Source organism: Quercus robur, chromosome 12 (assembly GCF_932294415.1).
Source record: "Quercus robur chromosome 12, dhQueRobu3.1, whole genome shotgun sequence".
Lineage (NCBI taxonomy): Eukaryota > Viridiplantae > Streptophyta > Magnoliopsida > Fagales > Fagaceae > Quercus > Quercus robur.
In genome coordinates, this window is record NC_065545.1 from 17,120,451 (window position 1) to 17,134,330 (window position 13,880).

At 30.2% G+C, this 13,880-nt stretch overlaps 1 protein-coding gene across 1 annotated transcript; it reads right to left on the reverse strand.

Moving 5' to 3' along the window:
- Nucleotides 1–467: 467 nt before the first annotated feature.
- Nucleotides 468–2,083, reverse strand: LOC126709581 (F-box protein AFR). Its single transcript, XM_050409874.1, has one exon. It carries the CDS (start codon nucleotides 1,845–1,847, stop codon nucleotides 741–743), a length of 1,107 nt encoding a protein of 368 aa, XP_050265831.1. The 5' UTR covers nucleotides 1,848–2,083; the 3' UTR covers nucleotides 468–740.
- Nucleotides 2,084–13,880: the final 11,797 nt, after the last annotated feature.

Genomic DNA, 13,880 nt, shown 5'->3' on the forward strand with positions numbered 1-13,880 from the left:
TATTATTAATAAGTGATGTGCAAGCCTGAAGCTCATTTCTAAATTTTTGGACCAGGCTTGGGCATAAATAATAATGTTTGTATCGGACTTTCCCTTCACGGTGGGATCCACACATTGACACACCGTGGAGTGTGTAATAATATCTAACCTAAAAGATAAGTCCCTGGCCCAGTCAGGACAACTTCTTTCATCAATCATTGAATGTCATAATGCACTATTGTATAGTTTTTTTTTTTTTCTTTTTTCTTTTTTGGTTAAATATTGTATAGTTTGTAGATGCAACTTCTGTCCACTTCAACTTTTTGTTAAGTTAGCTTTTAAATATTAAAAAAACTCAATTATTGAGTCTCCACTTATCTTTTGGATATGAATCCTATTGAAACACTACAACTACTAATAATATAAAAATAAGCAATATCATTAACTATCAATATAAAAATTTCCCAACATCAACAAAGCTTCAAAACAAAGTAGAATCTTTTTTTTTTTTATTTAATTAACACGTAGAATCATATACAATAACCTAGCCAAAAACAATTGAATCCTACTCTGTCGGCCTTATCAGAATGGCAATGAATCCAATATTTTGAGTAAGACCCGTACCACAACAATATCTACAACTTTGCACAATTAGTTCATGGGGTGAATTGTGAGTGAAAAAATTATAAATCCATTTTTTTTTTCCATTACCCACGACTCACCTGACAAAAATGGTGAAAATTGTGCTTTTTGAATTCTTATTATCCATAAAGCACCTGGCAATTCAAAGCAGAGAAGTCGCGAAAAGCCTCAGGACCATCCACTATTTCCCACTCTACCTTAAAATCTCCATTTCCAACTTCACCTACTTTCCCTAGAGCGACCTTCAATCCAAATGACACCACGCAAATTTTCCCATCCACACCATTCACAGCCAAGGGCTTATTCATTTCCTCACGTGGGAACTTTTGTCCACCCACGTACCGCCACGTGTCACAATCAGGATCGTACACCTTCAATGGACAATCTCCATACTCTGATATCACAAACAGCCTGTCACCCAAAACAACACTCAGTCCTGTCCACCCCTCCCTCATCGCTTGACTTGCCTCTCGCCACGTGTCACAATCAGGGTCGTACACCCCACCCCTCGGCGAAAATCTTACCGGCCACGTCCACCCTTCCGTAACGTACATCTTGTTACCGACCACAGCAGAATCGTACCTTTTCAAGCACGTGTCCATATTAGCTACCGGAGTCCACGTGTCACCTTCTGGGTCATAAGACTCAACGGCTGTGATCGCCCCAGTTGAGCTGGTCCCACCTCCGCCAACGGTTATGATCTTCCCATTAATACTCCCAGCTGCGAAACACGATCGTGGGGTCAGCATGGGAGACAAAACCGACCATTGATTGGTTGATGAACGGTACATGATCGTGCTCTGTGTGGAACTCTCCGTATCTGATCCCACCCCACCCAAAACAAAGAGTTTCCCCTGACGTGGCAGTGAGACACACACAAAGCCAGGAGGGCACTCTGGCATCGGAGGCAAGACAAACCAACGGCCGGACCTGGGGTCAAGAGCATGCCACTGAATCCTGGCCGTTGATTTGTGAAATGCAGAAACGAATACGTAAGGCAAAGAGAGTGAGAGAGCATTTCTGGTGACAAGAAAAGTTGGGTCGGTGATGAACCTTTTCCATGAGGAACAAACTGAACGTACCAAAGGTTGTTCTGGGTATGGAACACGAAGAAGACAGAGCTCGACGATGTGGTCTGGTAAACCTGGGATCAACGGCACAGAATTCTTGTCAGCTTCTTCGGAATCTTTGGTTTCTAGCTTCGATGAAGACCCCGGAATTGTCATTCTTCAAACTGAAGTTTGACAAGGAATAATAATTATAATAAACTACTTTATGGTTGCTGAACCTGAAAGTTTTAGAATTCGGAACTTGTAAAAAATGGGTGGTATTGAGTTGCAGAGAAGTATTTTTGTTGTGCTAAATATATAGCCGAAAAAAGCCACAGAGTCAAAGATATAGAGAGGCAGAGAGATAATGAATACTGATAACGTGCGATGATTCTTCGAGTTGTTTAGTGCTTTTCTGCCTACTGTCCTTTTTTTTTTTTTTTTTTTGGGAGGAAATAGTAATACTGTCAATTTTTTATTTTTTTTAGCGGTGTGTTAATGTGTTCAGTATTTTTACTTAGGATAAAAAAAATAATCGTTATAGTCACTCCCAAAAAAAAAAAAAAAACGAAGCCTTATCGCACACGCTACATACGTGTAATGAGGTTTTTTTAGATAGTTTTTATTTTTAATAAAAACTTAGGGTAGTTCTTTTTTTTTTTAGACCACATGGTAGGTTTTTTTATATGAACAGGGGTAGTTTGGGTTGGGTAGACGTGGGCAGTGGGAAGTTTTATAAAACAGGGGGTAAACTTGGGTAGGTCTTTTGTTTTTAATTTTTGTCAATCTACAGTTTTAAACTCTTTTTATGGTTTTAGAAATAAGGATAAGTTAATTAAATTAGGAGTATTTTTGAAAGTTAAAAAGACAATAACTAACTTTTTAAATCCTCTTAATATGTAGAGATATAAGGAGAAGGTATTTGGTATCAAATGATATCATGTTAGCGGTATCAAAATTCAATAAATATAAGATATGTTGGTAAAAAATAACTACCCTATTGACAAAAGAAAGACACGTGTTAGTGAGCAATTATTTTTACGCACATCTCTTTTGTTTATTAGATTTTGATATGGATGATGTGATATTATCTGATATAAAATACTTTTTGTATAGAAGTTAAAATTTTATATATTTATTAAAAAAAATTAAAATAGACTTACTCATTCATCACTAATAAAAAGAAAGGACGAAACTAATTTTTTTAGTAAAACCTGTAACTTTATTATTACTCCCTCCGTCCCACTTTGTTTGTCCTCTATTCCATTTTGGAATGTCCTAAAATATTTTCCTATTTCTAAAAATAAAAGTCATTAATTTACTAATGTTCTTATTATACCACTATTTTATTAATAATTCAATTTTTTGATAAATTTATTTAAGGGTAGTTTTGGAAACTTATACATTTTTAAAAGGTAGACAAGACAATAAATGATGTTCCCTTAAAAATTTTAATTTTTCAAACAGGACAAACAAAGTGGGACAGAGAGAGTATTGTTTTTAAAATAAAAATAATAATAAAAATTCGTTTGTTAGAGCACGCTTATTGATATTTCTATTTCATAATTGAAATTTTATTTATTTAATGTATTTATTTTATCTAAAATATATCTATTTTCATTAAAGAAGATTTTTTTTTTTTTTTTTGATAAAGCATTAAAGAGGAACTTAAATCCTAAGGAAGAATGCATGTGGAAACAATGGTCCCTTACGGCCTGGTTGAATGAAGGTGATAAAAACTCTGGTTATTTTCACTGTAGAGTAAACCAAAGAAATAAACGCAACCAAATTCTGGGCTTAGAAGATGGGGACGGAGTTTGGGTTGAAGAGGAAGAGGTAATGGGCAGAGTGGTGGAATCTTAATTCCAATACTTGTTCACAACCTCAAATCCAAGTCAGTTTGATGAAATTCTCATGGGCTTGCAACCGGCGATCACAGAGGACATGAGTGCTGCCTTAAGCCGTGACTACAAGGCAGATGAAGTGCTCCTTGCTCTCAAACAAATGGCCCCACTCATTCCTTCGGGCTCGACGGTATGTCTCCCATTTTTTACAAAACTTATTGGCATATTGTTGGTGAGGATGTAGTTTCTATTGTCCTTAATGCACTAAACTCGAGTATGGTTCATGAATCTCTAAATTCTACCTTCATCTCCCTTATCACAAAGGTAAAAAACTCGAAAAGTGTATCAGAGTTTAGACCAATTAGCTTGTGTAAAGTGGTATACAAATTAATTGCTAAAGTGGTGGTCAACCATTTGGAAAAAAAGTTTATCCCATGTGATAGATGGTTCTCAAAGTGCTTTTCTCTCTAGTAGACTTATTACTGATAACATACTCGTGGCTTTTGAGACCTTGCATTACCTTAAAAGAAAAATCCAAGGCCAATTGGGTTTTATGGCTCTAAAACTTGATATGAGCAAGACTTATGACCAGGTAGATGATAGTGTACTCTTTTGCCGGGCTACAGTGGAGGAATGTTAAAGGGTCATTGATTTACTCTTAGTCTATGAAAAAGGTTTGGGGCAGAAAAATAAATAGAGAGAAAACAAACATTTTCCTCAATGCCAACACTTAACAACTAACAAATTTGGTGTAAGAATTAAAACTTACAAATTTTTTAAACCATGAATTTCTAAAATATGTAATGGTTTTTCATTTTATATATATATATATATATATATAATTTAGAATATGATTGGATCTAGATTTTTCAGTTTTTGCACCCTAATTCACTTGCCACAAAAATTAAAAAATTAGATGGGACACATGACAAAAAATTGAACTTCATTTAAAATTCAATTTAGAATCTAATTAAATTTAGACTTTTTGATTTTTGCTCCTTATAATTTATCACTTGACACATAAATTTAAAAATTAGATGAGACACATGGCTTAAAATTAGATTCCAATTTATAATTTAATTAGATTTCTCTCAACTCTGGCTATATATATATATATATATATATATGTGATTTAGAATCTAATTGAATCTAGACTCTTTGATTTTTGTACCTAATAATTCACTTGCCACAAAAATTAAAAAAATTAGATGAAACACATGGTACAAAATTGAATTTCAATTAAAATTCAATTTAGAATCTAATTGAATTTAGACTTTTTGATTTTTGCACCTAATAATTCACTTGACACACAAATTTAAAAATTAGATGAGATACATGACACAAAATTAGACCTGATTTAAAATCTAATTGGATCTAAACTCTTCGTTTTTTGTACCCAATAATTCACTTACCACAAAAATAAAAAATTTAGATGGGACACATGACACAAAATTGAACTTCAATTAAAATTTAATTTAGAATCAAATTGAAATTAAATTCTTTGATCTTTGTACTTAATAATTCACTTGACACGTAAATTTAAAAATTAGACAAGACACATAGCACAAAATTAGACATGATTTAGAATCTAATTGAATCTAGACTATTCGGTTTTTGCACCCAATAATTCACTTGCCAAAAAATTTAAAATTTTAGATGGGACACATGGTACAAAATTGAATTTCAATTAAAATTTAATTTAGAATCTAATTGAATTTAGGCTCTTTGATTTTTGCATCTAATAATTCACTTGACACAAATTTAAAAATTAAATAAGACATATAACGCAAAATTAGACTCCAATTTAAAATTTAATCGGATTTTCTTTGGGTTTTAGCTATATATATATATATTATATATGATTTACTTATTTAACTTTTTTGCTAAAAGTTAAAAATACAAGTGGATTGATGATTTACTTAAAGTACTGTAGTCTGTAGCAAAAAGAGAGCTAAAAATCTAATCCCAAGCGTACACGTGTCCATCAAAATATTTGCCTCTAAGCCTTCTATTATAAAAAACAGAATACATGAACACAAATCCGAAAAACAGAGACAAAGGAGAATCATCTGATGAGGGTTGAGTTGATCTCTTCCGAAAAAGTATTGGTTGAGTTGATCTTTCCAGAGAATGGATTAGTTGAGTTGATCTTTTCTGATAAAAGATTTGTTGAGTTTATACCCGATTAAGCGCAATGATACTAGCATGATATTGATACATATATGTATATATATATATATATATATATATAAAACATTGGTGAATCTACCGCAAAATCGTTAGAAGTATATATTTTAAACAGTTGTGGACTAATTATGATTACTGCTGTTAAGATACGCAGATCGTATTGTATTGTATTTTTTTTTTTCCTGGGTGTGTTTTACTTTTGTGTACCAATTTTTTTTATTTTGATGGATAAAAATTCATTTGACTAACATATTGGTAATATTTAATCTTATATCTTATTAATTTTTTAGATAAGCAATCTTGTCTTATTAATTTAATACTGTATTTGAATTTTGAGTTGGCGTCTCACCTAATTACCTCACGTTCTAGTTGTACGTGATCTGTTATTAGAAGATTTCCCCCCCTGAAAATCATATACCAACCTCTTATAAGAAAATAAGTGTTTCACGTTTGGATTGACATTTTATTTATTTATTAAAAATGAGTAAATTTGTTTGTAGATAAAGCAACTGAATAGCAAAATAGGGGTTTTACTTTTATCCATAAGCAAAGGATAAATTAGGAACTTTATCACTTAACTAAGGATAACTAAGTTCAAAGAAATAGGGTAACTCGAGTAAAATAAGGATTTCTTTATATCTATTATGTTTATTATTAATGACAATAGACTAAAAATAAATTAGAAAATTACAAGAAATTCAAAATTAGAATGAAACCAGGAAATCAATTTGAGATACAAAAATAAAAATTAGACCAAAACAATCATGATGAACCACATCACTGTCACTTTGTTTAAGAAGATTCAAGCCCTTTACTATTAGCAAAAGTCATATACCAGACTACCAGTGCAATAAATTTTCTATTTGATTTGTCCCCTATAGAAGACAATAACCCGATTGAATGATAGTATAACTTAATCTAATCACCAAATAAAACACTTTTCTTTGTACAAATAAATATCTCCAAATATAACTTATAAAATTATATATAAACTCATTTGGTGTAACTTTGAATATTGTAAGCGTGCACAAGGGATTTTTTATAAGACCTACTCAAAATTAAAAAATTATAAACTATTTATTTACATAAATATTGTGTGATATAATTGTTATGATGTTGAGATTCTAAGATTAGAATTAGAATGCATGTAAGAACTCCATGTTAACAAATTGAACTATCGCATCTTTTCATTTACCAACCCACTTTAATCCAAATAAATAGCATAATTACAAGAAAATTTACCCGTAATTTATTAATAGTATATAATATATTAAACTTTTTTTTTGAGAAGAATATAATTTATTAAACTGAAAGCTCAATCAGAAATTCAAATTAGAGTTTAATTGTACTCCGATCTTATACTAGGAGTATCATTCTTATTGTCCTATAATTTGATATCAAGTATCTTTGAATTTCATGTTAATTGTGAAGTTTCATTTCAATTACAACCTTTTATGACTATAACTTATTAAAATGGTTGATTGTGAATAATATACAACACTGTCATATAAACTCATCACTTTTTCTTCACTATTCATCGACGACTACGCTGTTGTTGTGACACAAAAGTTGTATCCTAGACTTTCTTTTTCAACTATAATCAAAATCATATATCTAAGTCAAGCGCCTTGTAAAGTTGTAATTTACTTTGTTAACATATTTTGATGTTTTTAATTGAAACATCTAGGAGTAAGATTTCTCTTCCCGTCGTAATTATTGAATTGTAAACTTATTGTCTGTTTCATAGAAATATAACAGCTCACAGCATGACAAAATTGACACACATAAACTGTATTTTGAATATGTAGTGGTCGTGACAAATATTAAAATGCACCAATATTTTATCACTCCTGTCTACAATCAGTAAGAAATGGCGGAAAATCATGCAACCAAATCTTCATGTCAGAACATTTGAAATCATAAGCAGCTAAGACTTTTGCAACGAACAGTTTATAATAATGTTATTAAATTGTTGCTGAAGTTAGTCAAAATTAAGCTACCCTCTCAAATTATATTAAAAGTATAATTTAAGCCACAATGATATATATATATATATATATATCATTGTGGAATAAAAAAGATACAAAGAGGGGAATATAGATTTTGTGATATTCCAATTTGATTGATTTGTATGATTTATATGAGTATGTAATGAGTCTTACATCGAGCATATACTGGGTTAAATTGAGCTTTATTAACAACTATAAGGAATCTCAATTGTGACTAGTCCTTTTGAGGTATAGCGTAGATGTGGCTAACGCTTTTTCTTGGGTCGTTACATATGGTATCAGAGCCGGCCCAATAACCTCATGTGGGCTCAAGACACTACCCTATAAAGTGGGCCCTAACAAGGATATTAGGGATTTAAGTGGGAAAAATTGTGATGTCCCAATTTGATTAATTTGTGTAATGTGTATGGGTATATGATGAGTCCCACATCAGGTATGATGTTCTTAATTAATATGTTTGAAAATAACATTTTACTTTAATTAATTTTAAGAGAATGAAATAAATTTTTCTTAATATTAACTTTTTTTTTTTAGTAAACAGTAATACTTATTAGAACACACACGAAAACAATAATAGTTTTTTAAATCGGGTTTATAATACATTATATAACCAAAGTACAACTACAAAAGGGCCTAACATTTGTAATTATAGACTGGAATTATAAACAACAGATACTAGACACACACAACCAATATGGGACAAACACCCTTATTCTTTACTAGACACACACAACCAATATGGGACAAACATCCCTATTTTTTTTTTTAAGTAAACAGTAATACTTATTAGAACACACACAAAAATTATAATAATGTTTTAAATCGGGTTTATAATACATTACATAAATAGAGTACAATTATAAAAGGGCCTAACCTTTATAGTTGTAGACTGAAGTTATAAACAGCGGACACTAAACACACACAACCGTTAACCAATGTGAGACAAACATCATTATTCTTAATTTTAACTTGGTTTAGCACATTTTACAATACGCATTGAAATACATTGATATAAAAGATTAACATTTTATTTTATATTATGTCCTTATTATTATTTTTTTCATTTTTTTCACGTTAATATGATATTCACCTGTTTTTCATTTATATATGGTGGTATACATGAAAAAATCACATCTACACCCAAAAAAAAACCAATTAACATGAGAAGGATTAAATTTAGTTTTTTAGGTCTTTTTAAGGGATTTGTAGGGTTTTGTTCAAAACCAACTTAAATCCTATGACGCATGGCGTGAGACTCACTATATCAAGGCATGTAACAAATTATTGAAAGGGTAAATACTAGATGGAGGAAATTTTGGAAGGGGTTGGGGTCCTTAGGGGTGGTTGGATGAAAAAAATGTCAAGAAAATTTTATATAAATGAGAAAATTTTTTAGTAAACACATCGGAAACAAAACTGCATAAGAACACAGATTTACATGAGGATGAGAAAGAGAATACGTAATCACCTGGTCTTCATACAATGATGTTACTACGAACTTTGAGCTTTGAAACTTTATTTTAATAAAAGAAAATGCTAAAGTTAAGAATTGCCTAGTTATAGTCTTTTAGTTTAGGCAGTTCAAAACCAAACTGATTATCTGTGTTCGCCTAGTTGGATTAACTACCAGAAGTCTTTGGTTTCCTGGTTGGATTGATTTTTATTTTTATTTTTATTTTTTTGAGTAAAAGGTAAGTAAGGTTGGATTGATTATATGTGGTTGGTTGATTCCTAGTTTTTTATTAATAATATAATTAGGTTGCGTTTGACATTGGTTTAAAAAACCAGTTTTTTTTACTATTCAGTTTTTTTTTTGCTACTATTCATTAGTCTTATTGCACTTTTTGGTACTATTCATGGGTCTTACTGTACTATTTCAACTATCTTTTAGCTTTATCTACAGTACTTTCAGTAAAAAGTTTTTAGTTTCAGCTAAATAAGTTGTTTCCAAACAGACTTTTATGGTTTGTTTGGAATTCATTTATTTTACTGAAACTGAAAATTTTTTGCTAAACGTACAGTAGAAAAATATAAATGTTAATTGAAATAATACGGTAGGACTCATAAAGAGTATCAAAAAGTACAGTGAGACCCATAAATAGTAGTAAAAATAAGCTGAATAATAAAATAAGTTGGCAAAAAATAAACTAGCCAAACAAACACTTATATTAGGATCAAAATTATCGTCCAAATGAGTCATGATAGACTTCTAGGTATTCTCTCTCGCCACTTTGGCATTTTCAAAACTCTCAAATTTCTCACCTGTTTAACTTTAAACTAAACCAATCGAAATGAATAATGACAAAAATGAAAAAACCCAATCAAATTATTTTGCTGTCCAAGGGGTCAATTTGGAGTTGGAAATTGGTCTTTCTTTTTGGGGGTAGTTGGAATGTTGGATATAAAGTAATGAAGCTAAAACATAGATCAATTATATAAATTGACTCCATTCATATTTTGAATTGACTCAATTCGATTGAGTGATGGAGAAGTTTAAAGCCAAAAACATGCGTATTAAAATGCTTATGATTTAAACCTTTCAACTACCGTCATTAAGATGGGGTCCTGTAGAGTATGGATCAATCAAACACAAAAGTAGGACATCTACTCTCATTTTTGTTTTTAGAATTTAGATATGTTGAGAGTTGAGGCCCCCACCTCCTTCCCTTTTAAAACGGTGTGTACCGTCTTTTGCGTATCATGGTTTGACATATCTATACTATATATTAACATTATCACATTCGCTTTGAACGTGTAATAAGATTTTTTTTTAGATAGTTTTTTTTTAATATGAACTTGGGGTAGGTTTTTTTTACTTTTTATTTTATTTTAAAGAACATGGGGTAGTTTTTATTTTTATTTTTTATAGAAACATGGGGTAGTTTTGGTTGTAAACATGGGGTAGTGGGAAGTTTTATAGAACATGAGGCAAGTTTATAAACATGGGTAGGTTTTTTTTATTTTTGTCAATTTATTGTTTTAACCTCTTTTTTATGTTTTAGGAATAATGATAAGTTAATTAAATTATGGATAATTTTTATAGTAAAAAATGCAATAAATAACTTTCTGAATCCTCTTAATATATAGAGATAAGAGGATTCCCCTATTGGAACTGGACTTTTATATAGTTTAAAAATACCTCATTAATGAAGAGTAACTTTATTTAGAAAAAAAGTTATAAATGTCAAATAACAAATTTCATTTTGAATTGAAAAAGAGAACTCCTAAAATTTAGGATTTTTTTCCCCTTCATGTTCAAAAAATAAATTATTCTAAAGTTTATCCTTTTTATTTGTTTGAAAAATAAAAATATATATTTCTAACATAGATACAAAGTATTAACCTTTACTCAAAAAAATAAAAGAGTCATATCTTAAAGACTAGTGTGTGTGTGTATATATATATATATATATCATCAGTTAGACCCAAGTGTTTATTTATTTATTTTTTTTTGGAAAAATTGAGTCTACAACTTTTTTTTTTTTTTTTTTTTTTTTTTTTTTTTTTTTGTGTGTGTGGAGGAAACAATGAAATGATGTAATGAGTAGGTAAAAACAGTTTACTAGTTTGTTTGGATTAAATCTCCCTTAATCATTATTGTTATATATATATATATATATATATATTTAGGAATACCTCTTCCTTTATTAAAGTTCAGTAAAACATAAATGTGGAACTAGATATAACATAAAGCATGTTCATAATATAGATAGAAGAGGAGTAAATATAGATTGAGATCCAGGGCAATAACAATACATTTTGAATGGTTTAGATCAAAAGTTGAAAGATTAACTTTTGATATAAACCATTGGGTTAAGAAAGTTAAAAAAAGTAAAAAAGTTAGAGAGTTAAAAAAAAAAAGTCAGAAATTCTGAAAAAGTGTGTGAGAGAGATTGTATTATTGCACCGGATCTCAATCCGAGTAAACACTATAATATAGAATATTGTAGTCTCAACTGGGTTTTATAAACACTTAGAAGTTCAATGAAATGATGTAATGAGTAGGTAAAAACAGTTTACTAGTTTGTTTGGATTAAATCTCCCTTAATCATTATTGTTATATATATATATATATATATATATTTTTTTTTTTTAGGAATACCTCTTCCTTTATTAAAGTTCAGTAAAACATAAATGTGGAACTAGAATATAAGATAAAGCATGTTCATAATATAGATAGAAGAGGAGTAAACATAGATTGAGATCTGGGGCAATAACAATATATTTTGAATAGTTTAGATCAAAAGTTGAAAGATTAACTTTTGATATAAACCATTGGGTTAAGAAAGTTAAAAAAAGTAAAAAAGTTAGAGAGTTAAAAAAAATAGTCAGAAATTCTGAAAAAGTGTGTGAGAGAGATTGTATTATTGCATTGGATCTCAATCCAAGTAAATACTAATAGAATATTGTAGTCTCAACTGGATTTTATAAACACTTAGAAGTTCAATAAATTATGTAAAATGGATAAAAATAAGAGAAGTGTTACGTCCATAATATTTTCACAACAAATTATAAATGATAAGTTGTTATCGGTTTTAATTTGAGCTCATTACTGAAATTATTTTTTTGACCATTTAGTAACAACTAATGACAACCTACAATAATTCAATTTATAATTTGTTGTGAAAATATCATAGATATAACATTTTACTTAAAAAAAAAAAACGGTGGAAATAAATCGTTACCAACTTGGAGAAGTAACCTGCTCACAAAGTAGCATTTCAAAGTGAATGATTGGGTCTATCCGAAAAAAAAAAGTCAATGTTCGGGAGCTAAACTGTAGGCCGGTTCGCCTGTAGCTATTGCTGCTTTGGTCATAGGCATTAGGTGGTAGACAAGGCTTAGTTTCCAAACAAGGCTGAATTCTTCTTACTCATAACAAAGTTTCTTCTCTTTGAGAAATAGTCTCAATTATCAAAGGCATTAAACAGTTTGAGGTGTTTCTAATATAGAAATCAGCCAATGCAGCTGTTGACCGTTTACAATTGAAATTGGATTGATTTGCACTGCACACTCACCGTCTATCTAGTTCACACTTTATCTAAAGATGACCTTCTTGATTCACCTTTCACGTAAGAGGAAAAGTCACCGACTAAAATTGAAACGGACAATGTTTGAATCTTTGTATAATTACCGAACAAAATCAACATGGAGTATCAATTATTAGAAAAGATTATTCCACTTAATCAAAGAGCAACACGCGTCCTTAATTCATAACACAAAAAGATTTCATGAATCATCCTTAGCCGTTTTACATGTCATTCTATGTTATATCAACACAAGTAAAACAACCACATTTGAAAACAATTTTATAGAAAGAATAATTGGAAAGGATAAGCATATATGTTCGGGCTCTGACTTACAAAGAGATAGAAAGAGAAAACGAGACTAGAATAAAAGTAAGGAAAAAAAAGTAAAGAAATTTTTTTTAATTATCTATATAATATCTAAAAGCTAAACCGTATTATTTATTATTGTTATGCTCTTGTTGAATCATATTAGAGTAGCATTTCAGTCAGTTTAGTCCAATTCAGTTTATTTATCAAGAAAATTTTTGTATACGATCGGGAATATCAATAAAGATAAAATAATGTACTCAATAAGGCAAGAAAGACATATTTTAACAAAGCATAGGAAACCTGTTTAGCAAAGCTACGACATACGATAATGTGTTTGGCAAGAGGAGAAAATATATTCAGCAAAAATGGAAAAAACATGTCCAACATGGCTAAATAATAATTTTTATATTCCTTATGAAATGGTGGTTTTAACAGTTGGTTGATGAAAAATAGGGGTGAGACAAGCAGATAGATGCCTCTTTTCTTTTTCTTTTTTTTTCTTTTTTTTTTTCATGTTTATATTTATCTTTCCTAGTATAGTCTTAGTCTTTTTTTAAGTGCATTACAAGTTCACAACATTAGGCATCCTGATGGGATAAAATCAGGGGTTTCCTCACCTGGGGCTGAAGGGTTTTATTGGTACAACAATAAGGGCTGGTAAAATTTTGTACTTGGTTTGGTAATTCGATTATGATGAGAAAATTATAAAGCTTTATCTCCTAATTACAGTTTAAGAGAGCAAAGTATATGGATTGGTTTCATACTTACATTCTAGGAAATGAAATGAATGAGTTCTTATCTTATAACCCTCAATTTAAACTCATAAGCTAA

Coding starts and splice junctions, on each gene's coding strand:
- LOC126709581 (XM_050409874.1), bottom strand. CDS start 1,847: ATGACAATTCCGGGGTCTTCATCGAAGCTAGAAACCAAAGATTCCGAA.